A 27,040-nucleotide genomic window follows, 5' to 3' on the forward strand; every position below is an offset into this window, starting at 1 on the left:
ATATTTTTCTTAGGATTGTTATTCACCAAGGGGAAGTGATCTTCAGTTTTCTTTTCTATCACACAACAAAATTCACAGAGGACACTATTACCTACTTACTATCTTAATTTATTTTTATTTTAAATAATGGTAAGATATATAAAATCTATCCATCTTATTATTTATTTAATTTACAGAGTCTCAAATCTAGGCTAGCCTCAAACCCACCATGTAATTGAGGCTGATCTTGAATTCTTAATTCTCTTGTCTTTACCTCCCACAGCCTGGGACTACAGGAATGTGCAGCTACAAGAGCTTTAATTGTCTTCAGATTAGTGGTGTTAACTATGTTTACATCTTTGCTCAACTAGTCTCCAGAACTTTGTCTTACAAAACTGAATCACAGCATTCTTTGAAACCAACCTCTAGTACCACTCCCTTAACCTTTGCAAGTACCAGTCTCCTTCCCGTTTCTGTGAATTTGTCTACTATAGATTACGTACTTAAATGAAATGTCAGTATTTGTGGATAGATTTAGTTAGTATGACATCTCTGAGGTTCATCCATGTCAGAATCGCCTTTCTTCTTTAGACTGAAGAATATTCCATTGCATGTATATACTACTTTGTTCATTCATTCACCTATCAGTAGACATTTAAGTTGCTTTCACATTTTGACTATTGTGAATATCATGGGTACAAACACCTCTTTGGGACTTTGGTTTTACACACACACACACACACACACACACACACACACACACACATTTATTCTTAGATAATTTGGCACAGTAACCCTCCCCCATATCCTTACCACTCCTGTCCAATTCCCTTCTTCCCCCCGCCCCCAATCTCTATTATGTCTGTTATGTTTTGTAACTGGAGTTTAATCACGGTCATGTATGTGACCATGAGTTTGGACTTGTCCATTGGAGCCTGGTGGGCTCAGCAGTGGGTGTACAACTGCTTACAATTTTATTAACTATTTAAGGCGTATAAGCCCATTGTTTCATAAATTACCCCTCCGTTTTCCTTTATCTGAGTTACTCTATGATTAGCTACTGCTTTGGCATGCCATACAAAGATGCATTCTTTATCTGTTAGTACAAACAGTATGTCAATTGCTAATACTTTTAATTTACCATTTTAGAATTTCTCTCTTAGCCCCAAACTGGTTGAGTAGATTTAGGTAAGTTTTGGTGGCTGTTTTTTCACTTTTCATTGTGATTAATTTTTAATCTTATTGCGTGGAAATCAGACAATACTATTTATAGTTCTGCTCTTAGAATTTAATTAGCGGTCTGATATTTTCCATGTGTGTATGATATATATTTAAAAGATAGTTTATTCTCTTTAGAGTAAAAGTTTGACAGGTGTCTATAAGACCTACCTTATTGATTAGTTGATTGGTTTCTTCTGGAATGAAGCCATGACACATGAAAACCCATTAAAGGTACTTCTTAAGGGAGTATTTGCTATGTGATTTGACTAGTATCAGTAACACTTTCATTATGATAATTCTAAAGGTCAGAAAATACTTGTCTTGGGCTGTTTTTGTTTGTTTTTGTTTTCTTTCTTTTGAAACAGGGTTTTCCTGTGTAGCCCTGGCTGTCCTGTAATTCGCTCTGCAGACCAGGCAGGCCTTGAACTCACAGAGATCCTCCATAAAGTCATACACTGCCACCCAGCTTCTGGACCATATCTAACACTTGCTTTCCTGATGCCAGCACTAGACCTAACACCTTTTGCCTCCTGTATGTTAGCTAAGGGCAGTCAGAAAACTTTGTTTTCTCTTTTCTCTATTCTGTTCCCATTTTTCAGATGAGCAGCATTTCTACTTTTAGGGAAAATGTAGCAAATCATTTTTCTACCCTTATCCCTACTAATGTTTTAGTGTTAATGCCAAGGTTACTAACTTTCCTCATACCTTTTCGTTAGCTGCATATCTTAAAATTTTCCCAGGAAAGGAAAGATTTGTAAGTACTGAATTTCTAGAGGTCTAAAACTTAAGAAAAAAGAAAAAAGAAAAAACAAATTAAGTGATAATTTAAAGATTACTTTTAGGGATAATTTTTATAGTTTGTCAAGTGATAATTTATTCAGATAAGAAATGTTTAGGGCTTTTAACAATGTTCTGCAGCTGTCTTGCTTTCTATACTGCAATTTAAAAGGCATCTCACCAAACCACCCTATTTTTCTTGAGGAAGTGCTATTCCTAATTTTCTGAGAAAGCACCAGATTGATTTCCAAGTGCTTATACAAGTTTGCATTCCCACCAGCAATGGACAGCACATCCTCTCCAGCATGTGTTGTCACGAGTTTTAGATCTTAGCCATTCTGATGGGTGAAGGTGAAATCTCAGGGTTGTTTTGACTTGCATTTCCCTGATGACTAAGGACGTTGAGCATTTCTTTCAGTGTTTCTCTGCCATTTGATATTTCTCTATTGCAACATTTCTGTTTAGCCCTGTACTCTATTTTTTAATTGGATTACTTTGAGTTCTTTATATATATTCTGGATATTAGCCCTCTGTCATATATAGGGTTGGTGAAGATCCTTTCCCAGTTTGTAGGCTGTCATTTTGTTCTGATGACAGTGTCCTTTGCTTTACAGACTGTTTTCAATTTCATGAGGTCCTATTTATTGATTGTTGATCTTAGAGCTTGTGCTGTTGGTGTTCTGTTCAGGAAGTTGTCTCCTGTGTCAATGAGTTCAAGGCTTGTCCCCACTTTTTCTTCTAACAGATTTAAGTATGTATTTCTCATAGGCCAGGCTGTTGGGAGTGTCATTCGACTTCAATCCTGTGTCTGCTGACCATCACTGTGCTTAAGAGCTAAGGTTCCTCACTTGAGCCCTCAATTTCACCCTTTCTCTGATAACTTATTTGTAAAGTGTTGGTGGAGGGCAGGCCTAATCCTTGGTTTACTGACAAACTAGGCTCATGTATGCAGTATGCAGTTATATTATGTCTAAGGCACTCAGTGCAGCAAAAGGAAACAACACCAGAATTAACAGCCATGTGGATACAAGTCTAGGCCTCATAGAGTCCTCCGTCACTGTAATCTCGGGGCAGGCTTGATTTCTCTGTCAGTGAGCTGTGGCAACACATGTGAGATCTCATCTCAAGGGACTCCATTAGTAACTCTGCACAGGGATTCTTTGATTTTTTTTAGAAAAAGGATATTTTTTTTCTTCTTATGTGTCCTGTCTGCCTGGTATGCATCTGTATATTTCAGGCGCAGAAGAAAAGGAGATGTTTATTATAAAACATTGTGGTTGCACGGGTATGTGAGGCACAATAACTACTGTGATGGGTTAGGGTAGGAACCTTCCTGAAATCTGAGTCCACAGAAACCAACAAAGGGACAGTCTTTTCAAGGTCAGCAGGTTGGTCTTCTTAGTCTTTTTTCTGAGTCCACCTATACCCTCAGTCATCTTGCTGGGAAAAATGCCATATCGTATAATCAACATTCTCCTCTTAGTAAAAGCCTGAGAAAGAATTAATTGTGAGGAAAATAAAACAAAATTATTTTTCTTTATCATCTTCAGAAAAGTATGCCCAATAAAGTAATATAACAAAATCTTCTCAATCATAGTCTTAAGATTTTTAACACTTTACAGCATTTCCTTGTTGTTGTTTCGTATTGAGAAGACTCACCTTGTGGCCTAGGCTGGAATGGAATGGATTCTGTAAACCAGGTAGGCTGGCCTCAAACTCATAACAGACATCTTGCTTCAGCCTCCCCAGTGCTAGCGTTACAGGTGTGTGATACCACACCCAGCTTTTTTGAGCACTGTAAATTGAGGTAAAAAAAAAAAATGCCCAAATGGTAAGTAACATTTTCTCCACTGATTCTTGCTGATGGACAGAAATAACTATGATGAGGAATTACATGTGCGCTCTTTTCTTGTAGCCTAAGAAAGTTGTCAAGGTAAAACCTCGCCCACCTCTAGCTCCTCGACCTTCCAGCAGTTCCACAACCGCAGCCCGGCACCGACTGCTAAGAGTCCTCCCTCACATTGGGCAATCTGGTTTGCCTTCTCCTGGGAATGCATATCTCCCCGAAACATCCAGGAATGCAGGCACAAGCCCCACAGCTCAGGTCCCTGCTGATAGACCGGTGTCATCTCTCAAGAATGAGCTGCTGAAGGAGGATGATAACTGGGAGATTAACCCGCTCTCTCAGCCCACGAGTAGCGTCAGACTGCTTCCTCAGTTGACCCATTTAGAATTGGAAAGTGACAAAGAGCTTGCAGAGTCTGTTCTTCATCTTGGATCATCCCTGCACAGACGGACAAAGCACCTCTCAGGAAATTTGCCATCTAATAACGAGGATGATGCAGTCTTATTTCCACGGTCAGAAGAATGTGTAGATGAGGAGTTGCTCTTGCCGGAAGTAGGTCCTTTTGCTCCGTTTACAGAAGGAAATGGTGACGAGCAGGGCAGTGGTATGGAAGGCATAGGAAAGGTAACTCCAGAGTTCCTGCTCTCGAAAGGTGATAGAGGCCTGAGAGCAGCAGAGCAGCCTCTGAACCATGTGGCAAGAGTGTTGAGTAGTGACCCCATAGACAGTGCAGTGCTTAACCACAGAGAGTCGAGCTCTCACAAGAACAGGCTCCTGTCACCCCTTCTCTGTGCTGCACCAGTGTCGCTACACAATTCTCTGGTGAAGCCGCAGAGACAGTCGAAATGTTTTGAGTCTGGCAACTCCTCAGTATCTACTCCACAAAACACCCTGCGGGAACTGGACATCCGAACCATAGCAGATTCTTCTTTCTCTAGGACTGCTCGCTTCCGTGGTGTTAAAGTCGATTCGCCTGGGAAAAAATCTGATGTTATTTCCAAAGTTGAAGCTCGAGATATCACAGAAATGGCCAACAAAGCTTCAAAAGAGCCTGTTGGTTGTGTAAATAATAATGGCTTTTTGGCTTCACTGGCGCGGAGTGCAAGTAGAGACAGTTTGCAGAGCACACGTGGGGCAGGCAGGCTTCGGCCCTCTGGAATAGGGTTGTCTACAAACTTCCAGCATTTTCAGGATGAAAACCTTAGGAAAAGTTCTCCCCAGTCAGAACCTACAGATTTTTTTCTAGTAAGTATGTTCTTTTCAGTTTGTTCTAGTTAGTCTGGTAGTGAGTGACTTTCAAAGTTAGGATTTTATTTACGTAAATAAAGATGCCTATAATTGAATTGTTTTTCCATAAAGTTTACTAAAATGCTTGTCTAACTTGTAGGAAATCTATTTGATGGTTGCTTTTTGATGTTTTGAGACAGGTTTCTCATGTAGCTCAGGCTGTTCTTGGACTGTGAGGAAGACCTTGAATTCTGATCCCGCTTCCAGCTTCCAAGTGCTGTAATTGAAGTGTTACTGCCATGTTCATTGTCATCCTGTATTTTTCAGTGATATGTAGTTTCGTTGAAGCTTTTTCCAGTGCCAACACTCTTACCTAAACCATCAAATTTTCCTCTTTTAAGGGTAAATAATAAGCATAACAAACAACATTAGATTCCAAGTTAATTTAAACAAAAAGATAGAGTATATAATGTACAATGGATGCCCATCAGCATTTTAGTAAAAGAATACAAGTACTTGATGTTTAGAGATCTATTCTGCATTGACTCACCTTTGTAGGTGTTTTGTGTTTTAATTGTAGTCTGCTCGTGGTATTGGAATGAGTGGAAATAATGCAGCAGCAGGGAAAAGAGTAGGTAAGCTACAGCTAATTTTGAAAACAACATACGAATCACAGCATTAACACGCTTGAATTTTCAAGGAGAGATGACAAGAACGTTCTCTGTGGTATGTACAGGGTAAACTCTCCTAAATGTTTCATTCCAGAAAATAATTTGTGACCTGACCACAAGGGTAGCACATGTAGAAATTAAACTATCTTAAGTTGGTATTTCATGTTTGAGAGAGCAGTGGTCTCTGTGAAAAGACAAGATTATAGAAGAATTATCACCTTCACCAGAATTGTTAAAGCTATAGTGGACTGCTGTGTTGGCCCTGAGGTTTGCTTAATATTTTGATCTGCTGTCAAAGGAGTGGTGAGAATTTCTTTCTGATCAACTGGTTATTTATAAACAAAGAAAAGGGTAATCTCTGGGCCCCGCCCTTTCTATACACAGCAGCAGAAGAGGCTCTAACAACACTGTTGTTCCAGTGTTAGCTCACTGAAGATGCCTAGGCTGCTCATTGCATGCCAGGAGGAGGGAACCTTTAATATCTCCTCCCTTCATGTTTTAACACCCAGACCAGTGTGGCGGTAAACTCATCCAAGGTGTGCTCTGTAGCCCTGGAGATTTAAATATAGTTTGCCATGTTGTGGACTTTTATGTTTTTAATTTTTAAAGATACTCTTAGGCTTCCCTTTTTTCTTTTTTTTTTTTTTAATGAGGCCTAAGAGTATAAAAGTTCTGATACATACATTTACATTTTTAAAGTTTTTTTTTAAAGTGGCAAAAAAGGTGGCAAAGTGCACATAAAACTTCTTCTTAATTCTGTATTTTTGATGTTTGGAACATGGTCTTGTTTAGCCCAGGCTGGTTTCTCATCATATAGCTGAGGATGCCCGTGAACTTCCATTGTTTTTCTACCTCCATGCCCCACTGTGTCATGCTCAACAATTTTTTTTCTTTTTTTGAGAGAGGGTTCTCCTGTGTGTCTTAGGCTGGCCTGAAACCCAAGACAATCCTGCCTCAACCTATCAGATACTGGATTCTATCCATGTAGCACCAATCCTGTTTTTAATCGTTTTAAAATGTGTAGTTTCACAGAATTAAGTACATTCACATGTTTGGCAACCCTGACCACATCTATTACTAGTTCTCTGCAAGTCTTCGCTTTTGCCAGACCAAACTTTTTTTATTCACTGGATATTTAACTTCCGGTGGGAAAACTGGATGACGTGTACCTGTAGTTGTAACTCCTGAGAAGGCTGAGGCTGAGCAACCAAGGCAGGAGGATTACATGAGCTTGGGACTTTAAAGAGTAGTTTGGGAGTTGTAGTGAGATCTTATGCTAAAGGTGTTAAACACCACCACAATGCCACAAAAATTCACCATCTCCTTTTTTGGAGCAACTACAGTCTCTGGCAATTGTTATTTTATTTATTTTATTTATGATTTAAGTACTTCATGGGTAATATTTGGGATGCCATATTTTATTGATAATATCTTCAGGGTTCATTTATGTTATCACATATGTCAGAATTCCTTTTTAAAGCTCATGACATCCCATTGTTCACATGGTTATCTATTCGTCAGTCAGTGCACGCATGGGTTGCTTCCACATTTTAGCTACAATAACACTGCTGTGACTATGAATGTAACAAGCAAACCTTCAATTATTTTGCAAATATGTGTCAAAAGTAAAATTGTTGGATCATCTACTCTTTAGTTTAAATATTTTAAGTAATCATTATAATGCTTTTTCTATATCATCTATACCTTCTAACAGTGTATATTGACTGTAGTTTCTCCACATTCTTGTCGGCAATTTGTTTCCTGGTTTAGGCTCTTACTGTTTTGTTTTTGTACTTGCTACTGGAATGAATATGAGATGATATGTTACTGTGTTCTATATTTGCTTTTCTGGAATGATGAGTGATGTTTATTCCCTACTTAGTGAAACCACTTGCCTATGTGCTTACTGGATATTTCTGTTATTTGTATATTTTTGATCCAGGGTGGTTTTTATTGATTTCTTTATTCTACGAATGGCTTTTTTTATTCTCTTGAAAATATCTTTTGAGAGCTATCCAGATGGCTCAGCAGGTAAAAACACTATCTGCCAAGCTTTATGATCTTAGTGCAGTCCCCAGGATCCACGTGGTTGAAGGAGAGAATCAACTGCTGTACATGTCCTCTGGCCTCCATGTGCATGATCCCACACGTGTGCCCCCAATAAAGTAGACAGACAGGAGAAACAATTTACAAAAGAACACATCTTTCGATGTACACATTTCTAGTTTAATTTTAATTAAGTCTACTTGATTTATTTTTTATTGCTACTCAGGTTTTGATGTCATCCAAGAAATGACTGCCAAATCCAATAAGTGTTTATATTATCTGTAGAAGTTTCCTGGTTGACTTTTCAAAGTCTTTTATGTATAAAATCATATCATCTGTAAATAAAGATACGATAGTTGTCTTATTGCTGATCGAAGTTAAGAGTTAAAATATTATATTGAATAGGTATGGAGAGAATGGATATCCTTGTATTGTTCCTGATTTAAGTGGAAATGCTTTGAGTTTCTTTCTAGATTGATGTTGGTTGTGGGCTTGCTGTAGACTCCCTTTATTATATTGAGGTGATTCCCTTGTATCCCTAGTATTTCTAGGACTTTTTAAGGCCTTTTTTTTTTTGCATCTAATGAGATGATCATGTGAATTTTGTTTTTCAATCCATTTATGTGGTAGATTAGGTTTATTGATATGTATACTGAACTGTCATTACATCTCTAAGCTGAAATCCATCTGATTGTGTGTTAGATAATCTTTTTATGTGTTCTTGAATAAGGTTTGCTAGTGTTCTATTGAGAATATTTGCTGTTATGTTCACAGAGGTATTGGTCTATAATTTTCTGTTTTTGTTGGGTCTGTGTGTGTGTGTGTGTGTGTGTGTGTGTGTGTTTGCCTTTTGAGGTAGGGGCTTACTTTATAACCCCTGGTTGGCCTGAAACTCATTTAATTTTTTTTAATTTATTATTTATAAAGCATTCTGCCTGCATGTTTTGCCTGTGCACCAGGTGTCAGTATGGATGGTTGTGAGCCACCATGTGGTTGCTGGGAATTGGACTCAGGACCTTTGGAAGAAAAGCCAGCCTCTGAGCCACCTTTCCAGCCCCCTTTGTGTGGTTTTACTGTCAGAGTAATAGTGGCTTCATAAAAAGAATTATAAAAATTCCTTTAGTTTTTTTTCTACAGAATTATTTGAAGAGTATTGGTGTTAATTCTCCTTGGAAGGTCTGCTAGAATTCTGTGTGAATCTGTCTGGCCATGGTTGTTTTTGAGAAGACTTTTAATTACGGATTCTCTTTCATTTGGGGTTATAGGACTGTTTAAATTGCTTATTTGATCTTGATTTAGTTTTAGTAGGTCACATATATTGAGAAATTCATCCATTTTTTTAAGTTTTTTAGTTGTTGGAATACAGATTTTTAAACTGTCTTTTGGATTCTCTGAAATTCTTCAGCAACCTTTGTAATGTTTCTCTTTTCATCTCTAATTTTATTAATTTGAATTTTCTCCCTTTTGGTTAATTTGGACGAGAGTTTGTCAATCTTGTTGTTTGTTTTGCCAAGTGACTTAAATGACCCCTTCCACCAATAGACAGATGTCTTATAGATCCATTTGATCTATGATATTATTTAATTCCAGTTTCCTCATTTAATTTTTTGTCTAGATAATCTATCTACTGGTAAGAAGGGGGTATTGAAGTCACCCAGTATTACTGTGTTAGCATCAATGTGTAGTTTTAGACATAGTAGTGTTTGTTTTATGAAAGTGGAGATTTTGTGAATAAATGTTTAAAGTTGTAATACCCTCTTGGTAAATTTTTCTTTTCATGACTCTGTAGTATTCTTCTTTGTATCTTCTGATTAGTTTTGTTTTGAAATCTATTTTTGTCAGACACTACATTGCTATGTGGCTTGCTTCTTGGTTTTGTTTCCTTGGAATACCTTTTACCTTAGGATGGTTTTTGTTTTTGATGGATTTTGTTTCTAATCCAATCTGATAGTCTGTATGTTTTTCTTTTTAATTGGGAAGTTGAGACCATTAACATTGAGAGTTCTCATTCAGTAGTGTTTAATTACTGTACGAATACTAGATCTTTACTGGGACTCTTCTCGGATATCTATTGTCCTGTGGAGATCCTGTAGCTTTGGATCTGCAGGACTGGCCTTTTCTTGCGCTCCAGCAGATTGTAGTTAGGGTGCACCAACTCAAAGCCCTGTTGTTTAGTTTCAAACCTCTTTTTGGTTAACTGTTCTGGGACTTGTGTGTGTGTTTGTGTGTGTGTTTTCTTTTGGGTGTAGTTAATCTCTTCAGACTGAATTATTCCTTCTAATAGTCTCTGAATATTTTTATCATCATAAAATGTTTTCCTTTCTCCTTAGTTATGATTGAAGTTTTGCTGGATGTAGTAGTCTGGGCTGGCATGTGGTCTCTCAGAGCTTGTGAAATATCTGTCCAAGCCCTTCGGGCTTCCAGAATCTCCACGGAAAAGTCAGGCCTACCTTTCTGTGACTCAGTCTTCCCCTGTGCGGCTATTGCTGTCCTTCCATTATGCTGTACGTTTACTGGTTTGATTATTGTTTGTCATGCAGAGTTTCTTTTATGGTCCTGTCTGGTATTCTGTATGTCTCCTGCACCTTTGTAGGGATCTCGTTTAGATTTGGGAATTTTTCTTCTGTGATTTTGTTAAAATATTTTCTGTGCCTTTGTTTTCTGTACCTATGTTTCTTTTCTTTTCTTCTGTATTCATTATTTATAGATTTGGCTTTTTTATAGTGTACCAGATTTCCTCGTTGTTTTGTATCTGGATTTTGTTGTTTTAGATTTAACATTTTCTTTGACTGATTTATCCATTTCTTCTACCCTGTCTTCAAGTTCTGAAATTCTCCCTTCCATGTCTTTTAATCTGTTGGTGGGTCTTTCCTTTGAGCTTTTGTATTATTTCCTAAGTGTTTCCTCTTTTATTCCAGTTTGGCCTTTCTGTAGCAATTCTAATTCTGTTTTCATATTTCAATTGTTTTTTATTATTTCATTCAATTGTTTGTATTTTTATAGGCTTCATTATGGCATTTATTCATATTCTCCTTAAGGTTTGGTAACATTAATAATTGCTATTTTAAAGTCCTTACCTTCATTCATCTAATTTTTTTAAAAATATTTTATGGAATAATGTGAGTGCAGTTAGTTTTCTTTGAAGATCTGGTAGAATTCTGCCTTTTATCAATGTGACCCTGGGCTTTTTTCATTGGCTACTTGTCCATCGGTCTACATGTTCATGTTTAGTCAGTATGACTCTGTTGTGGCTACTATCATGCATCCTCTTTCAGTGTTAGAAATTGTAGGCACCGTTTTTAAACTCTACTTTATTTTGGGGTTCCTAAAGCCTCTGCCTCCTTTCCAATCCTCCAGCCCTAGGTAAGAGAGAAAGAAGGTTAGAAGGGAAAGGGGACATAGGCCTCTTTACTTCTCTGGTTGGGTAGGGTGGTCAGGTTCTTTTGGGGCAATACCAATCTCAGTCATCAAGATATCTAACTGCCCAGGTAACCAGCAAACCAGCAAACACGGCCAGCAATCATCTTCTTTCTTTGAAGCATTATCTAAACTTTCTCTCTATTCCTCTCCCCTAAGGCACCAATCCTTCTCTCTCTGGGCTCTCTTATTTATATTAACTGCATCTGGCAAAGATCACGCCCCTCTCCATGCAACATGAGGCAATTATCAGTGGACAAACTAAGGCAATCTCATATCCCACACTTGGGATTAAAACAAAGACCTGCTTACGTAACATAGCTGAGTTTTTAAAGAAACCACAATTTCCAAGACAAGTAATATTATTTTCCCTTGTCATACACTCAGATCTGTCCTGTGTTCATGATCTTTGGGGAGTTTGTCAAAGATCTATGCCTGCTGACCTATGCTTCCAGCACAATTGCTTCTTTTCATCCATTCATTGCTCTTCTGACACTGTGCTGCTGGTTTACCACCAAGATTATATCCTAGTTCTCTTTCCTTCTCTTTAATTGTGAAATATTAGTTATTGTAGTTTTTTTCATTTGCTTTTGTTTTCTTGGTTAGGATTTTGTTTATTTTGTGGTAGTGGGGATCAAATTCAAGGCCTTGAGCATTCCAGGCAAATACTTTACTAGCAAGCTGGATTCCAACTCTTTTATTAAAAATCTGTTTCTTCTGTACTGTTTTTAAAAATTCTTTCTCTTCACATATAACAGTTTTTGTCATTGTTTGATCTAACTTGTGTTCAAGGCATCAGGAGCTGCCAACAACTCATGATTCCTCAGACTAGAGCCTATGACACCTGCTGTTTCCTCTCAGAGTAATAACGCTGTAATCCTGGGTACCCAGAAAGATCTGTATATCTGTAAAGCAAATTATAAGTTCTTCTGCTGATTCTCTTCACTATCAGGTATCCTTTAGAGATTTTACCCACTGTTGTGGTTGTAGCCATCAGCTTCAGACAGCCAACTCCCAAGCTTGCATTTGGATTAATTTATCACCCATTGGATTTCTGTTGGGTGAGTGATTATGGCGTGAGATAACATATTTAGCTAGTAACCAGGAAAGGAGTTAGTTTTTCCAAATGCCTTTCATCCTGTTTTGAAAAGTAACTCATCACTTGAGTGTTACTTCATTTTGTTCATGGTTGACACACTTAGGAGAGGACTCCAGGGAGCTGAGTAGGTAATTAAGAATGCCTTACAGGATAAGTAACATCTTACTAGGGGAGGAGATTATGGATGCTATTTTATTCAGGAGAATGCTTAAAGTGGTAAATGCCCAGGAAATGACTCTGGAAAGTTAGCTTTCAATACCAATTTAAAGAATCCTAGAATGGCACATATTAGTAATGGCTCCTACTGTGGAATAGATGACTAATCCGTAGTTATCTCTGAATAGCTAGAAGCATTCACAGAAACTTGTCAGAGGAGATAACTGCCGTTGTTTTTGTGCTACCTCCTTTATTTAATCACTTTACAGCCTGATTGCAGCCCCTCCCTCTTCTCCTCCCAGTCGCACCCTCACATTCCCCTCCTTCCACCCTCTCCTTTCTCCTCAGAGGAGGGGATTGTACCACACCTCTTATTTGTCACAACGCTGTGTTGTCTGCGAACATTCACAGAAGCACTTGAATAAAAGAAAGTTGAAAAGTTCTGAGTTAAGCATTTCAAAAGAAAAAAAAATGATGAAAATATGACTGTACTGAACTAAGTTTATAGCAACAGAGTTTTCTATCAATCAAGAAAGAACATACTAAGCCTGAGTTCAAAGACAGTTGCTAGTGCATAAGCTCCCATTGGCTCTTCCATAACAGATCACCATGTACTGAGGAAAAGCCTCTTCCCTTTTACTTAGAGCTGGAGATTGAATGCAGGGCCACATGAAGGCTTAGCATGTGCTCTACCTAAGCAATTCTTTCAGTATTCTATTATTTTTTTAAGAAGTAAAAATTATTTCATCAGCTTAGTGAAATGCTTTTGGTATTTCCAACAGCATTTGAGGAATCAAGCTTTCATTACCTAGATCAGTGCTCCAGACACCACTAGGGTCATTCAGTTGTTTCAATTTTGTGTTTCTAGTTTTATATAAGAATTAGGAGTGCCTTTTAGACAGGTGGTAAAGAAGATTTATTTTGCTCGGATTACAGTCACCCAGTTTATGCTGTGTGTGTTTTAAAAAAGTCATAGCCAGGCGGTGGTGATGCATGCCTTTAATCCCAGCACTTGGGAGGCAGAGGCAAGCGGACCTCTGTGAGTTTGAGGGCCAACCTGGTCTACAGAGGCAGTTCCAGGACAGCCAGGATTATACAGAGAAACCCTGTCTTGAAAGAAAGAAGAAAGAAAAAGGCATAGTATCCACTAATTGAAGTATGAACCAATAAATGATCTTACAAAACTTTAATTACCAAACAAATATTAATCTCAGCCTACCACACCTTTTTCAGTTATGTAGAATGCCTACCACCATGCACAGTGCCCTGTTCCATTCCTGAGACTTGTTCTTGCTGTCTTCCTTGGCCTCTGAATTCTACCAGACATCTCTGTGCACTTGTATTGCTCCTTTCAACAACTATGTATAGCAGCTTTGAGCCTTTCTGCTTAAGGCCTAACATTTATTGACATTTTGGGGTTAATTAACATTCTAGTCCATTATGAAACTATATAACTTGGCAATTAATGATTGCTTTATTTTTTTCATTATAATAGATGTGTTATTTTTAAGACAAAATATCAAATTGTTACAGTGTATAGAGTTTAGTAAATATACTTAGAAAGCTAGTGCTGTGGACTTAAGCTAAATATATTCACTCACTATTGAATAATATACTTTACATAGTTATAGCACATTTAAAATGTTCAGAGATAGCCAAGCATGGTGGCACACACCTTTAATTTTAGTACTAGAGAGGCGGAGAATGGCAGATCTGTAAGTTTGAAGCCAGCCTGGTCTACATAGTGAGTCCCAGGACAGCTAGGGCTATGTAGAGAAACCCTGTTTAAAAACAACAACAACAACAAAAATGTTCAGAAGTTTTTTACATATGTAAACTGAGTTGGCATTAAATGCACTTAAAACATTGTTTTTCTATCTATTTCTTTTTTATTATATTTATTTATTTAGGCATTTATTTATTTATTTTGGTATTTTGAAACAGGTGTCTTTGTTAGCCTTGGCTGCCCTGGCCCTGGACTAGCCTTGTAAACCAGGCTGGCCCCGAAGTAAAAAAGATCCTCCTGCCTCTGCCTCCAAGAGTGCTGGGATCACAGGTGTGTGCTACTGTGCCAGGCTATCTGGGTTTTTTTGTTTTGTTTTTTAAGATTTTTTTTTCTTTATTTTTGAGATTTTGATGCATGGATACAATGAAATACAATCATAGCAATCTACTCTTACCTCCAAATCCCATCTTAACACCAGCCTCTCCCATGAAGAATGGGGGTGGGGCAGGCCAACTTTGTCTTTTTTCTGTGTGTTTGAAGAATGGGGAGCAGTGCATGCCATGGCAGAAGTCAAGAGATTTTTTGATTAGTTTTCTACCACGTGGTAGTTATTGAGTTCAGATTGCCTTTACCTGATAGGCCCTTGGTTCCGTTATCTTAAAACTAATCAAGGTTTTGAAAAAAAAAGACAAAAACAAAAAACAAAAAACAAATGGCTTGTTTACATTGTTGATAAATTTACTCTCCGTGGTGTGAAAGATCAGTTTCCTGATCTTCTGGTGCTTCTCATCAGATAGGATTTGTCTTAATTCTTTTTAATGTTTGCTGGACTGTCCTTAGGTTGCTCACGCTCAGGTGTGATCACAACAGTGTTAGTGTGTACAAGCAGTGTACCCTTCTATGTAAAAGATTCAAGTCCTAGTTAGAAGAAACATGATACGCACATACAATTTGCTGCCACCTCACTGGTAGATTTCATAAATTATTGATATAAATATTACAAATTAAATTTATATAGACTGGTACTAAGACAGGAATGTTATACTTAGTACCTGTTCAAATTTAGAATTTTATGTTTGTATTAATGAGGTATTCCTTCTCTAAACAGGAGAAAGTACCCACCACCTTCCACCTGTGAAAGCTCCTCTTCAAACAAAGAAGAAAATAATGAAACATTGTTTTCTTTGTGGAAAGAAAACAGGACTGGCCACTAGCTTCGAATGCAGGCAGGTGGCCAGTTGGAGAAGCTGAGGCTTTCTCTGTGGGGACTCAGCGTGGGAATTATACAGAATAAAACCATGTTTAAATGACCATTTATAACATACAGATGATGTTCTAATAGCAGCCCTCAGATGAATTTCTAATTGGCTAGAGAGAGATAGCTAACTCATCAGTTGCCAAAAGGTATAAGTAGAAACTCGACAGTCATTGAACTAGGATATAAAATCCCAGATGTTTTGAATATTACTTGGAAGAGCCTCTCCTTGCAAAGTCTATTTTAAACTGAACAAAACTGAATCAGATTTGACAGTTTACTATATATTTTAACATTTGGTACAGTTATTTCAAAACATGTATGTATATTTTAAATTTTTTTCTTTTTGTAAGTATGTCTTTCATTAGCATTGATTGATATCTGCCCTTAGTGTCAGGACAAACATCAAAAAGAATTGTGGCCATTACTCTATTCACATAAAAATAACTTACTTCGTTGTTAACATGTGTTTTGTGTTCTCTCATGACATAGCTTTTTGTTGGTTTACAGATTGTTTGCTTTTTGCGACAGAGTCTCATGATTTGCCCTGGCTGGCCTGGATCTTGCTATGTACACCAGACTGGCCTTGAGTCCACAAATATCTACCTGCCATTGCCTCTTATTGAGATTAAAAGCATAAACCACCATGCCCAGCCTTACCAGCTCATTTTTATATAATCAAATTTTCTCATGAGACTTCATTTCTTAGAATTAAAATTTACTAATCTAAGAGATGTGGTGGACATGTTTACCAGCTTTTCCTTTTTTTTCTTCAAAAAGATATATAGTTGTAATTGATGAACAATTACCTTGTTCTTTGGGGGGCTTCATACTGATGAGTGGAAGGAGCCGTCAGTGCTGAATTTGCTAAGGAGATCCAGAGGGCTTTTGTCGCACTACCTGAAGTCAAGTTTTTCTCTGCTAAAAAGATGAATCCTCCATGGAAATGTGACTATTCACATAACCTTTTCTTTATGCTTTAGATGTGGGAACAACTTCTGTGCAACTCATCGCTATGCAGAAACTCATGGCTGCACGTATGACTACAAAAGCGCAGGGAGGAGATATTTGCAGGAGGCAAATCCTGTGGTTAACGCACCAAAACTTCCCAAAATCTAGCTCTTCTCTGCGCTTTGCGGCTCTGCCTGAGGAATCCCATTATATTGACAGAAGAAATATTGTTTAGACTGCATTATTTTTGTTCGACTCCAAAAGATTTGCCAAATAACAAGAGCACACAGTGCATACTGTTGGAGAATGAAAATGCCTTCTGTATTGATGTCTTTATTTTTTGGTGAATCAAAAGTTTTAAAAGTAGTTTTAAAAACTTTACACTATAATGATTTAGTTTTGTTATTGAATGTCTGTGTTAAGTGTTTTATATTTGAGATTGGAATTATTTATTAGACAAATCTTCAAAAGATGCACTTTAGGAAGTTACTATTGGCCCTGTAACCAGGCTTCCATGTAATCCAGAAATGAGTGGTTCTGTAATGGCTCTATTGAAACCGAGCACATCTTGACCTTTTGTCTTTCATTTCTTGTGGGGATAGGGTAGATGGGAGTTTTAAAATATAAATCCCACGTGTGAAAGTTTATGAGGTTTACTAGCAAGTTCTTTTTTAAAGAACATTCGTTTTTCCAGTGTGATTTTTAACACATATATTTCTTCCATATTCAGATTGGCATTCATATGTGTATCCATTCTGTAGAACACATCATGTTAATATAGTAAGCATTTCTTAAAATACTACTTTTTAAATGGTAGTTTCAAAATAACAGTGTCTTACCTGTTGCCATTGAAAACAGAAACCAACTTTCCACTTTTCAAAAAATGGCTATATATATTTTTAAAAGTCTCACAAACTTGGTTTATTTTTCTTACGTATTGAGTGCTTTTACAGGGGAAATTCAAATAAATATTCAACTTCACTATGACTTTATTTGATTATTTACAACACATTTTCTTTTATAAAGTACTTAGATAAATCAGTGATTTATTATACTTGGGGAAAATGACTGGCAGTATGAAAGTATTATTTTAAGTATTCTAAGAACTGTGTTCTTAGGTGTAATCAATTTACCATTCAGGACTTTGGAGGGCCATTGAAGCTGATGTTGAACCTCAGGCAACAGCTGTTAGGCGGCCTAGCTTGTGGCTGCATTCTGGTCTTCTACAAGGAGCTTCAGCAGGTCACTTTGGTGCTTCATAGACCATTTACTCCACTGAGGGTTGCCTAGAGAACTCCTGATAGTCTTCTTTTATTTCTTGTAAGAGACTGAATATTGATAGACAAAGATGGCATCAGACCTACAGTGAAGTACATTTGTAAAAGAGAATGGTAAAAAATTTGTTAAAAATGTAATAGAGAAGCCTTGCAATTAAAAATGTAGGGCATACTTTTTTGTTTTGTTTTGTTTTGGTTTTTTAAAGACTACATTTTTTTTTTTTTTTTTTTTTTTTTACAATGTAGTCTGGGCAAGCCTTTGATTTTGCAGCAGCTTTTAAGCCTCAGTCTCTCTTGTGCTAGGATTATGGGCTTGAGTTACTACACCCTGCTAGAGGCATGCTTTGGGTGTGTGGTGTACATATGTAAGCGCATGAGTGCATTCAGATAAGTGAGTGTGTGACTGCCCTCAAAGGATAGATGAGGCCAGAGCAGGATGTCAAGTGACCTAGATTAGTTGCTCTTCAGTGACACGGTCCTAAGTGAGCTGGGTCAGAGATAAGAAGGTAGGTATGCTGGGTGTGGAGATCTTACGCCAGGCAAGCTTATTATTAGGAAGTACAGCATCTTATATGCTATTTCCAGGGGAGAAGTGGGACAGAGTCAGCATATACTATCGTATAATGGGGTGAAGTTAGCAGGAAGAAGTCAAACAGTGTTGTACAAAAGGGAGCACGGGCTATCTCAAGAGTATCACAGACTGAGCACATAATGGCCTTGGGACTGATTACAAACTCCAGTGTCTTTAGGGGGAAAAACCACGTTCTCAGAATCAAAACCTTAACTCCTTTGAGGCCTGGCCACCAACACCAGACTTGATCTTGCCAAGGCTATTCCTGGGCAAAGACACAGAACTTGGTTCCCTTTGTCCTCTCATTGGGGCCTCTGAGAAAGCCTTGGATTGTCCATCGCTGTCCAGTCAATGTTTTTATAACTCTCCACTTTACTGCCTTGAGACAGGGTTTTGCCATTTCACCTGGCTGGCTACCCAGCATAGCCTGGTAAGTTATCCATACAGATTTGTGAACTTAACATATCAGATACACACGGGCACAGATCAAACCACCTTAGGAACACCAGGCATGGGTAGGTGTGCTGGCACACACTTGTTATGAGACTGCTGTTAAGACTGATTTAGGAGGATGTTGAGTTAAAGTCAGCGTGGGCTGTACTGTGAGGCATTGTCTCCAAAACCAAACAGCTAGGTGTGCGAGTTTGCCAAACACCGGATCAACGGTTGATGTGTTCTTCCTCCTCTGAAACACATCAAAGGAAAAGGCATCTCGGAGTGGCATGGCAGCAGCACTGACTCCACTTGTCAGGTGGCTGGGACTCTGCCCAGGATCTTCACCACTTCCTGCTATGTATACACCCCAGCAGCATGTTTTTTTTTCCCCTCTGCTGATTTGAAGTTCCTCTCAGCCACTTGGACCCTCGGACTCATCCTTACCTACACCTTGAAGCATCCTGAGTGGTTGGTAGTGCCTGATTTGACCACCGAGAGAGAGAGAGAGAGAGAGAGAGAGAGAGAGAGAGAGAGAGAGAGAGAGAATGGGCTCTTTATACAGATTTCTAAACTCCTGTGGCACCCATAACCCCTTCCAGCCTCTCTGCAGTGTGAAACCACTTTGTGAATTGTGAGGTAGAACTTGTGAAGGGCATGGTCATGCTAGTCAAGTGAAACCAGGGTACAGTCAAGGTGAGGAAACTCATGGTATGTGTGCATGCTGCTATGCTGTAATTCTGACGCTGTAGAAACCTAAGTGGAGCTTACTCAGCACAAATATTTATTTTTTTGAAATTGCATGTGCATTGGTGTTTAGCCTGCATGTGTGTCAGCTCTTGGAGTGACAGACAGTTGTAAGCTGTCGTGTGCGTGCTGGGAATTGAACTCGGGTCCTCTGGAACCATCGGTGCTCTTAAGTGCAGAGCCATCTCTCCAGCACCCCATACTTTTTTTTTTTTTAAACTCATTTTCAGTTTAAAGCCTGGCTCAAATAACTTATTCTGCTCCTCCTCCTCTTTAGAAAAACAAACCAGTTTTAACTGAAGACATTTTCAGATATTGTCTTGGATATTTTAAAAATCAATCTAATCTCTTAAGGTGTTAGGAGTCTTCAAATATTCAGAGATATAACAGCGAGCTAGGATGTAAGAATGTAATCAGCATTCATGGGGGGAGCTATCCCCTAATTTGTAAGTACTTGATAGTAGTGCTTTATCAGACTCATTCAGTGCTTATGCAGTGCAGCGCACATACAGTGACTGTAATGAGGTATTGGAAATCTAATGGTGAAATAGACTGGTAGAGGTTCATTTTTGTTTTGTTGTTGCAGTACAAAGATTTTGACTAGCTAAGCAGGCCACTATCTAATTGTAATTTTCATAATATAAAAGAGAAATAATATAAAGGAGAACTGGGTAGAGAAAACCTGTTTTTAAAAAAAAAGATTTTTTATTTTCTAAGTTGGACCTCACCACTTTGGAGAGCTCAGATGGCTTGCTGAGTGACATTTCACTGATCCGAATTCTATTACAAGAAAATATGGAAGTTAAAGTATTTTGCTTTTCTTTCTTTTTTAGAGGTGGTGATACTTTTCTTTTTGGGGTGGTGGTGGTAGTGTTGAGACAGGGTTTCTTTGTGTAGCCCTGGTCCTGGAACTTACGCTGTAGACCAGGCTGTCCTCGAATTCACTGAGATCCACCTGCCTCTGCCTCCCTACTCCTGGGATTAAATGTGTACGCTATCACTGCCTGGCCTTTTTGCTTTTCTGTCTGAGTAGCTTCAAACAAGAGTTTAGAAATGGAGACAGTGTTGTTTGGCAACAATATTTGCTATAGTTGATGTTTTAAAAAAATTTCAAGACAGGGTTTTTCTGTGTAGCCTTGGCTGTCCTGGACTTTCTTTGTAGACCAGGCTGGCCTTGAACTCACAGAGCTCTACCTGCCTCAGCCTCCCAGCGTGCTGGGATTACAGCTGTGTGCCACCGTGCCCTGCTCAGTTGATTAGATTTCAAGAGAGAAGAATGTAAAGTTTGTAGAAACAAAATATAAAGAAAAAAACTAACGAAGAGCACACAGCAGACTGGTTCATCCACAAAGTGCCTATTCAGTCTTCTAAGAAGAAAATGAAAGCTGGGCGTGCTGGTGCAAACCTGTACTCTAGGAGCATCATTTTGTCATTGGTAGAGATACACAGGTTTGTGACACCCCCCCCCCAATTATCTCTTGGGACCCTAACAAGACTACCCAGGATTTGATGCAGAAAAGAATTGTAGACATGGCCTGTCAGAAGCAGAGTTGGGAAGTAAAACTATTTTAGGACAGGCTTAATCCTGAGGTTTATGAAAAGGGCCCCAAGGAGAAAACAGGGCACAGACAAGGACATGGATGTCGGCCTCTCTGAGGGTTGCAGAAATTAAGACAGCAAAGTGCTGAAGGGGTTCCTCAAGGGACAGTGGCAACTAATGCCTTTGCATTAGTCATATATACTATTTTGGTGTGTCTCAAGTTATTTCTCAAAAGGTTGCTAAGAAACCCCTCCCCCCCCCTCTTCTGATAAGTGAGGTGAGGTGGCTTGGAGATGCTTTGGATGAGATTTGATAAATTAGGATAAAACCAGGAAAGGCTGGGGTGGTACAGGCTTTTGTCTTCCTCCTGTAAATGGAGTCTCTGGTGGAGTCCTAGAAAATACAGATTTATAGCTAAGGAGGTAAAAAAAAAAAAAGTCAGGCAAGAAGCTTCACCCATATGACTGGTGAGGAGGCCTTTTCTCCTGCCTCCATACTTCCCTGTCTCTCTAACCTTCCTGATTTCCCTTTTGGATCTTAAGGGATTCAGAAGGGGGAGGCTCCATTATTTCCTTCAGTCTTATTGGGGATGTTGAGCCTACCTACCCAATTATCCAGAGTCTCAGCCTATCTGGACTAAAGGGATATGGTCTTGCTTGGGGATTGGCAGGCAGTCATTTGAAGGAAATCTAGAAGACAGATGTCAATATTTGACATCAAATCACACACAATGACACATATAGTTGATTGTTATGACTAAGATTAGCATTCAAAATCTCAAGGAAGACCTCTTTATCACGAGTGTGTCCTAACCATGATGTAAGGGAATGACTGAATAAGGCAGAATGGGCCAGGTTTAACCTGGGTCTGTGAATCTTAGTGGGCTGAGGACACATTGTTCTTACGCTGTTGCCAAAGTGCCGAGTGGGCTCAGGTCTTGTGATATAGCCATCTCCATCTTAAGTTTTGAGATTAAGAGAGATCATAAACTAAACACCACTTAAAATACTGAAAGAAATATGTCTTTTAGCCCATTTTTATATTTTTAATAACATTTTTGTGTGTGACTGTGTGTCATTGCAGTTTCTATAAAAAGACCTAGAGGACATAGTACCCTAGTAGCAGTGAGGATGCCTCATGCCCAGATCTTGGTTTCTGGTACAATTTCCCAATGATACTGCCTTAGAGAAGAGGGTGGTCATAGTGCTGGGGCAGGAAACATATAAACAAACTAAGAGAGTAAGCACATGATTTAAAACAAAAAACATAGCTGGGCAGTGATGGCACACACCTTTAATCCCAGCACTTGGGAGGCAGAGGCAGGTAGATCGCTGTAAATTTTAGGTCAGCTTGCAAGCTCCAGTACAGCCAAGACTACACAGAGAAACCCTGTCTTGAAAAACAAAAAAATTAAATAAAAAAAACCCCACCATGAATCTCCAATAATAATGACATGTCAGAAGAACACAAGAGTCACATGAATGTACTCTAAGTGGCACTTGAATAATCTGTGCAACAAAACATCACTGAGCCAAAACCCAAAGAGTGAAAGTCTTATTTAAAAGGTATTAAGGGTAATGGGAACAGGGTCTGTCTCTGACATGAACTCATCAGTGGCCTGCTCTTTGATCACCTCCCCCTGAGGGGGGTGAAGCCTTAACAGGCCACAGAGAAAGGACAATGCAGCATGTCCTGATGAGACCTGATAGACCAGGATCAAATAGAAGGGGAGGAGGTCCTCCCTATCAGTGGACTGGGGGGAGGGTCATGGGAGGAGAAGAGGGAAGGAGGGTGGGATTGGGAGAGGACAAGGGAGGGGGCTACGTAGCTGGGATAAAAAATGAATAAGCTAATAGTTAATTTTTAAAAAAGCTATTAAGGGTTAGAACTTCAACATCATTAATTTGGAAGATAGAATTTAGTCTACAACAGATACTATATTATGCTGTGGTTTCAAATTAATCTCCGAAAGTTCAGTGGTTTGCTGCAACAGTTTGTTTCTTACTCATATGAAACCCAGTGATCTGAGCAGTTGTCTAGGGTAGCTGCCCAATAAAGTAATTTGGACTCAGGCTGCTTATCTCATGGAGCTTCACAATGCTCTTGAATGTTGTGGGAGCAGAAGAGAAAACTGGAGAGTTGCCTATGGCTCTTAAATGTTCTTATCTAGATGTGTAAGTCCTCAGGGCCTTGTTGCTCACCAGTGGCTGGGTTACAGCGTTACCCTGGATTAATTGCATAACTGCAACCAAAGAAGAGATCCAAAGGGTCAGTCACGGGGCACTGTCTTCTCAAACAACCAGCACCAACTCAGTTTATTAAACAATGAAAAGTGAAACTAAAAAATCCATATGTACCCAACAAACCTCCCAAGCTGTGACCCAGCTCATTGTCAACAACTGCAACAAAATTTGTTTTACAATCTGGTGTGTGTGTGTGTGTGTGTGTGTGGTTTTGATACAGTCTTGCTCTGTTGCTCAAGCTCGCTTCAAGGCCTGGCTGAGTGATCTCCAGCCTCACCCTTTGGCACAGCTGAGGCCACAGGCATAAGGCCTCTCTACCCACTTTAGGATTGTTTTTCCCAACTCTAACTGAATTGTCCAAACATCTCATTCTTGAAGAATGAGTCTTCTGATGAGCTTGATCAAAGAAGTTGACTTCATAAACAACAGAAAGCAACATCAACAAAAAAAGGAAAACTGTTCTGTCATCTAGGGTTGGACCCTCCAGGGTCACAAGCAAAAACAAATCTTTTCCATAAGTTAGCCCAGGTATGGCACTGGTGGGAAGCAGTCCAAGCTTTAAGATCAGGAAGTGTGGATTAAGATCAGAGCGGCTCTTCCACAGCCTAGTTAAGAATTCATCTCTTAATTTGTTTGCAACTTTCTGTTATTGCTCACACTTCAGATCCACAAATGCTGTTATTATCATAGACAATTGCAGTATGTTTTGTCAGACACGGTTTTTTAGGTCAACTCTGTAGCCTAGACTTGACCTTGAACTCACGATCTCTTGCTTTGGAAGCCTCCCAAGGGCACACTGCCACATCGACTGTGACAGCATCTTTTGTTTGCAATGAACTTTTCATTAATAAACCGGTGCATGCTTTATACACTTAACCATTTGCGTTGGATGTGACTAGTTCTAGGGTAAAAGCAGAAACCTGGCTCATAAACTCACTTATCATCCCATATCTTTAAATCAAGGTGATTTCCAGAAGAACCCATTTTGGCTTTGCTGCATGGATCCAGATGTTGTCTCTTGATAGTTTAAACAGCCAAGTATGCAAAAATGATCAGCATTGTAGGGAGTAATGTGATTAGCTAAACTAACAGTCCTACTTCTAGACAAAAAATTGTGAGGTACTGTAGGGATTTGCTTACACATCTCCAAGCGATTAAAAAAATATATACTCTTTAATGCACCGTGAAATGAAGATTGTTGGATAAGTTAAACTGCCAGTTGCTGAAAGCTCTGCCTCTGTAAGGTGTGACTTAGGAAAATCACAAGTATAAGAAATAGTAAGAGCTGGGGATGAAACAGTGCTGGCTTCTGTGAGAAACGCAGGATCCAACCAACAGGGGCGAGGAGAAGTCACCAAGCATGCCAACCTAGAGGTATAATCAGGGAAAGACTCTAACGTAGAAAACGTATAATCAAATAGTCTACACGCACAGCCATATCCTCATAAAAATTATTTTATGAATACTGTATTTACATACTAATACTGTACACAACCAGTATCTCTCTAGGTTAAGGAGAGGAAAAAAACAAAACCCCTGCTAGTCCCTACAAACAAATGTTTTATCGCTTAGTTCCCGCTGCTCCCCCTTCCATTTGCTAGCTTCACGCACCGGAAGGTTTCCCTTCCTCTAGGCCGAGGAGGTGAAGCCAGGGCGGAGTCTTATCTCACAGCAGGCTCACCTAGCTCGGCTGGCGTCCCCACCGTGGGCGCCCCGTCGCCCAGAGTTCCTCCCCCGGCCCCGCGCGGCCCCGCCTTCCCAGCGCGCCGGGTCTCCCCAGCAACGCTTCTGCCTGGGGCGCGACGGGCACGTGACCCGCGCGTCACGTGACCGGTCAGTCGGCGTCCTCTCGCTGGGTGGTGTAGCCTGCGCGCTGACCCAGCGGCCCTGCGGCGTCCGGCCTGTGTCATGCAGGAAGCGGGCCGCGCGCGGAGCTCGGCGCCCACCTGAGCTGCTCGCGCCGAGGTGCGGCGTGGCGGGGCCCCGCGCGCCGGGGCCGCCAGGGGTGTGGCCGCTGGGAGGTCGCGACAGGTGGCTGCGTCGCGGTCGCCGCCCCAGGAGAGGCCGCGTGCAGCGGGGCGGGGTCCGGTCACCGGATCTGCAGGCGGCCGAAGGCCTCGGGCGGTCTCAGGTGAAGTCCTGCCCAGGCTGGGCGGTGAGGACGTGCAGCGAGCAGCCCTTCCTGCCTTTGCCTCTGCCTCAGTTTCCACATCCGCGATGGGAGTGTGGACTCCTGCTCTCTGAGTGCCTGACGTGGCGTCTGGGGAGTCCTGCTCAAGTAGAAGCGCTGGAGGGAAAGCGTAGGTAGGCTGCTTTGCATTTTAATTGCCGCCCTTTTGCTAGTCTTTAAAAATGTTTTTCTTGGAACCGACTTGGATTCTCCATCTGAGTCAGGTTTTTGATGGAGAACTTATTAGGGAGAACCATAATGGCTCATGTTCTTCTTCTCACGACGAATCCTCCCTTAAGGGAAAAACAAAACAAAAAATCAAAACAACCAAAACCCGCTTCTCTGAAAGCCCCTTTGAAACCGGGAGGGGTGGGGTGGAAGAAAACCCTTTTCTTCCTCTTTGTCTCCCCCACTTTAAGGACACACAGTGGTCACACAGCTGACAAGATTTATTATGCAGTGGTGCTGGTTTTGTTGTTATTAATTTGATGGTGTCTGAAATAAATATAATGTATGGCCCTTCCCCCCCCTTTTTTTTTTATTTCGTTATGCAATTAGAGAGATAATCAGTGTATAACTTATCTCCTGGAAAAAGCACCAATATTTCTGATCAGTCCCAGGAGGAGCAAGTGTGTGTTTATATAGTAGAGTTCACACCTAGTTGCTTGCTTAGTTACTCAAAATGGGAGTGGAATACTTCATTTAGAATACTCAAATCACATTATGTGAAAAAGAATGTATGAGCTACACTTGCTAGAGTTATGGTATGACATAGATACTTTTTTTAAAAAAGCTAAATGTTGAAAATCTGGAGCAAGGGAATTTGGAGTTTTGAGAGATTCCGTTTAGGAGGAAAAATACCCTGTTGGTTCCACTGAGTGAAACTGTACCGAGCGTGAAATAGTGGGTCCAGCCAGAGGCAGTTAGCAGGAAAGTTAAAATAAAAGCAGCGTGTACTTCCCTAACTTCTTGTTTCTGGAGACTTTATTGATAAGAGATGTACTGAACTTTGATGCTAGAAGGGAAAACTGTTGAGCGTGATGGCGCATGCCTATAATCCTGGCACTGGGAGGGTAGAGGCAGAAAACACATTTTTGAAAAGTTTGTCCCCTGTGAGGGGAATGGACATCGGAGGTCTAACGACAGTGCCACCCAGGTGCGCTATGCCTTCTTTTCCAAGATGATTCACTTCCTTTACCTTCACTTTAAGTGAGGTAACTAGGTTTTTGGTGGTTGTTGTTTTGGTTTGGATTTTAGCTTCTGTTCTTCAGTATGGAATTTGTTTTTCGTGGCTTGGCTACAGCTAGGATTGAAAAATACAGTATTCACAATTAAATACGAATTTCAGGTAAACATAAGATATGTGGGACATACCTGAACTAATTCATCATTTACTTGAAAACTGTTCACTTGCTTTTTGTTGTTGCTAAATAGGAGTGTTTTAGCGCCAATATATTTGTTTCATTTAAGTTAGCACTAGAAAAAAAAATTAGCCCAAGGCCTAGATTGGATGTGATTGATTTTCCTGTTGGGGGATGCAGATGCGGCTCTGTAGCAGGGGCATGCTTAGCACACGTGGGGCCTCTGTCCAGTTTCCAACCCCAAATAAAACACCAGAGCAAAAACTGAAGAAACCACTTTATTATAGTTGAACCATCTACTTGAAGGGCATCACTCTGTCACATGTGT

The 27,040-nt window shown here is 39.8% G+C and overlaps 2 protein-coding genes across 12 annotated transcripts in view; both read left to right on the top strand.

Annotated features, from left to right (window-relative positions):
- The window catches only part of Zfand4 (zinc finger AN1-type containing 4), a 62,869-nt gene extending 45,511 nt beyond the window's left edge, over positions 1-17,358 (top strand). For 5 of the 8 annotated variants that reach the window (XM_060383993.1, XM_060383994.1, XM_060383992.1 and 2 more), the window contains 4 exons: positions 3,893-5,068; positions 5,631-5,685; positions 15,274-15,391; positions 16,404-17,358. In XM_060383993.1, coding sequence (XP_060239976.1) covers positions 3,893-5,068; positions 5,631-5,685; positions 15,274-15,391; positions 16,404-16,539 — 1,485 coding nt within the window. In that variant the 3' untranslated portion in view covers positions 16,540-17,358. The remainder of the gene's footprint in view (positions 1-3,892; positions 5,069-5,630; positions 5,686-15,273; positions 15,392-16,403) is intronic. The other 3 variants (XR_009591919.1, XM_060383995.1, XM_060383996.1) reach the window with 3 other exon arrangements.
- A 7,987-nt stretch (positions 17,359-25,345) lies between these two features.
- Marchf8 (membrane associated ring-CH-type finger 8) overlaps positions 25,346-27,040 on the top strand; it is an 82,186-nt gene continuing 80,491 nt past the window's right edge. For all 4 annotated transcript variants that reach the window (XM_060383999.1, XM_060384002.1, XM_060384000.1 and 1 more), the window contains exon 1: positions 25,346-25,485. The gene's annotated coding sequence lies outside the window, so the exon portion shown is untranslated. The remainder of the gene's footprint in view (positions 25,486-27,040) is intronic.

The sequence above is a fragment of the Meriones unguiculatus genome, chromosome 5, assembly GCF_030254825.1.
Source record: "Meriones unguiculatus strain TT.TT164.6M chromosome 5, Bangor_MerUng_6.1, whole genome shotgun sequence".
Taxonomy (NCBI): Eukaryota; Metazoa; Chordata; class Mammalia; order Rodentia; family Muridae; genus Meriones; species Meriones unguiculatus.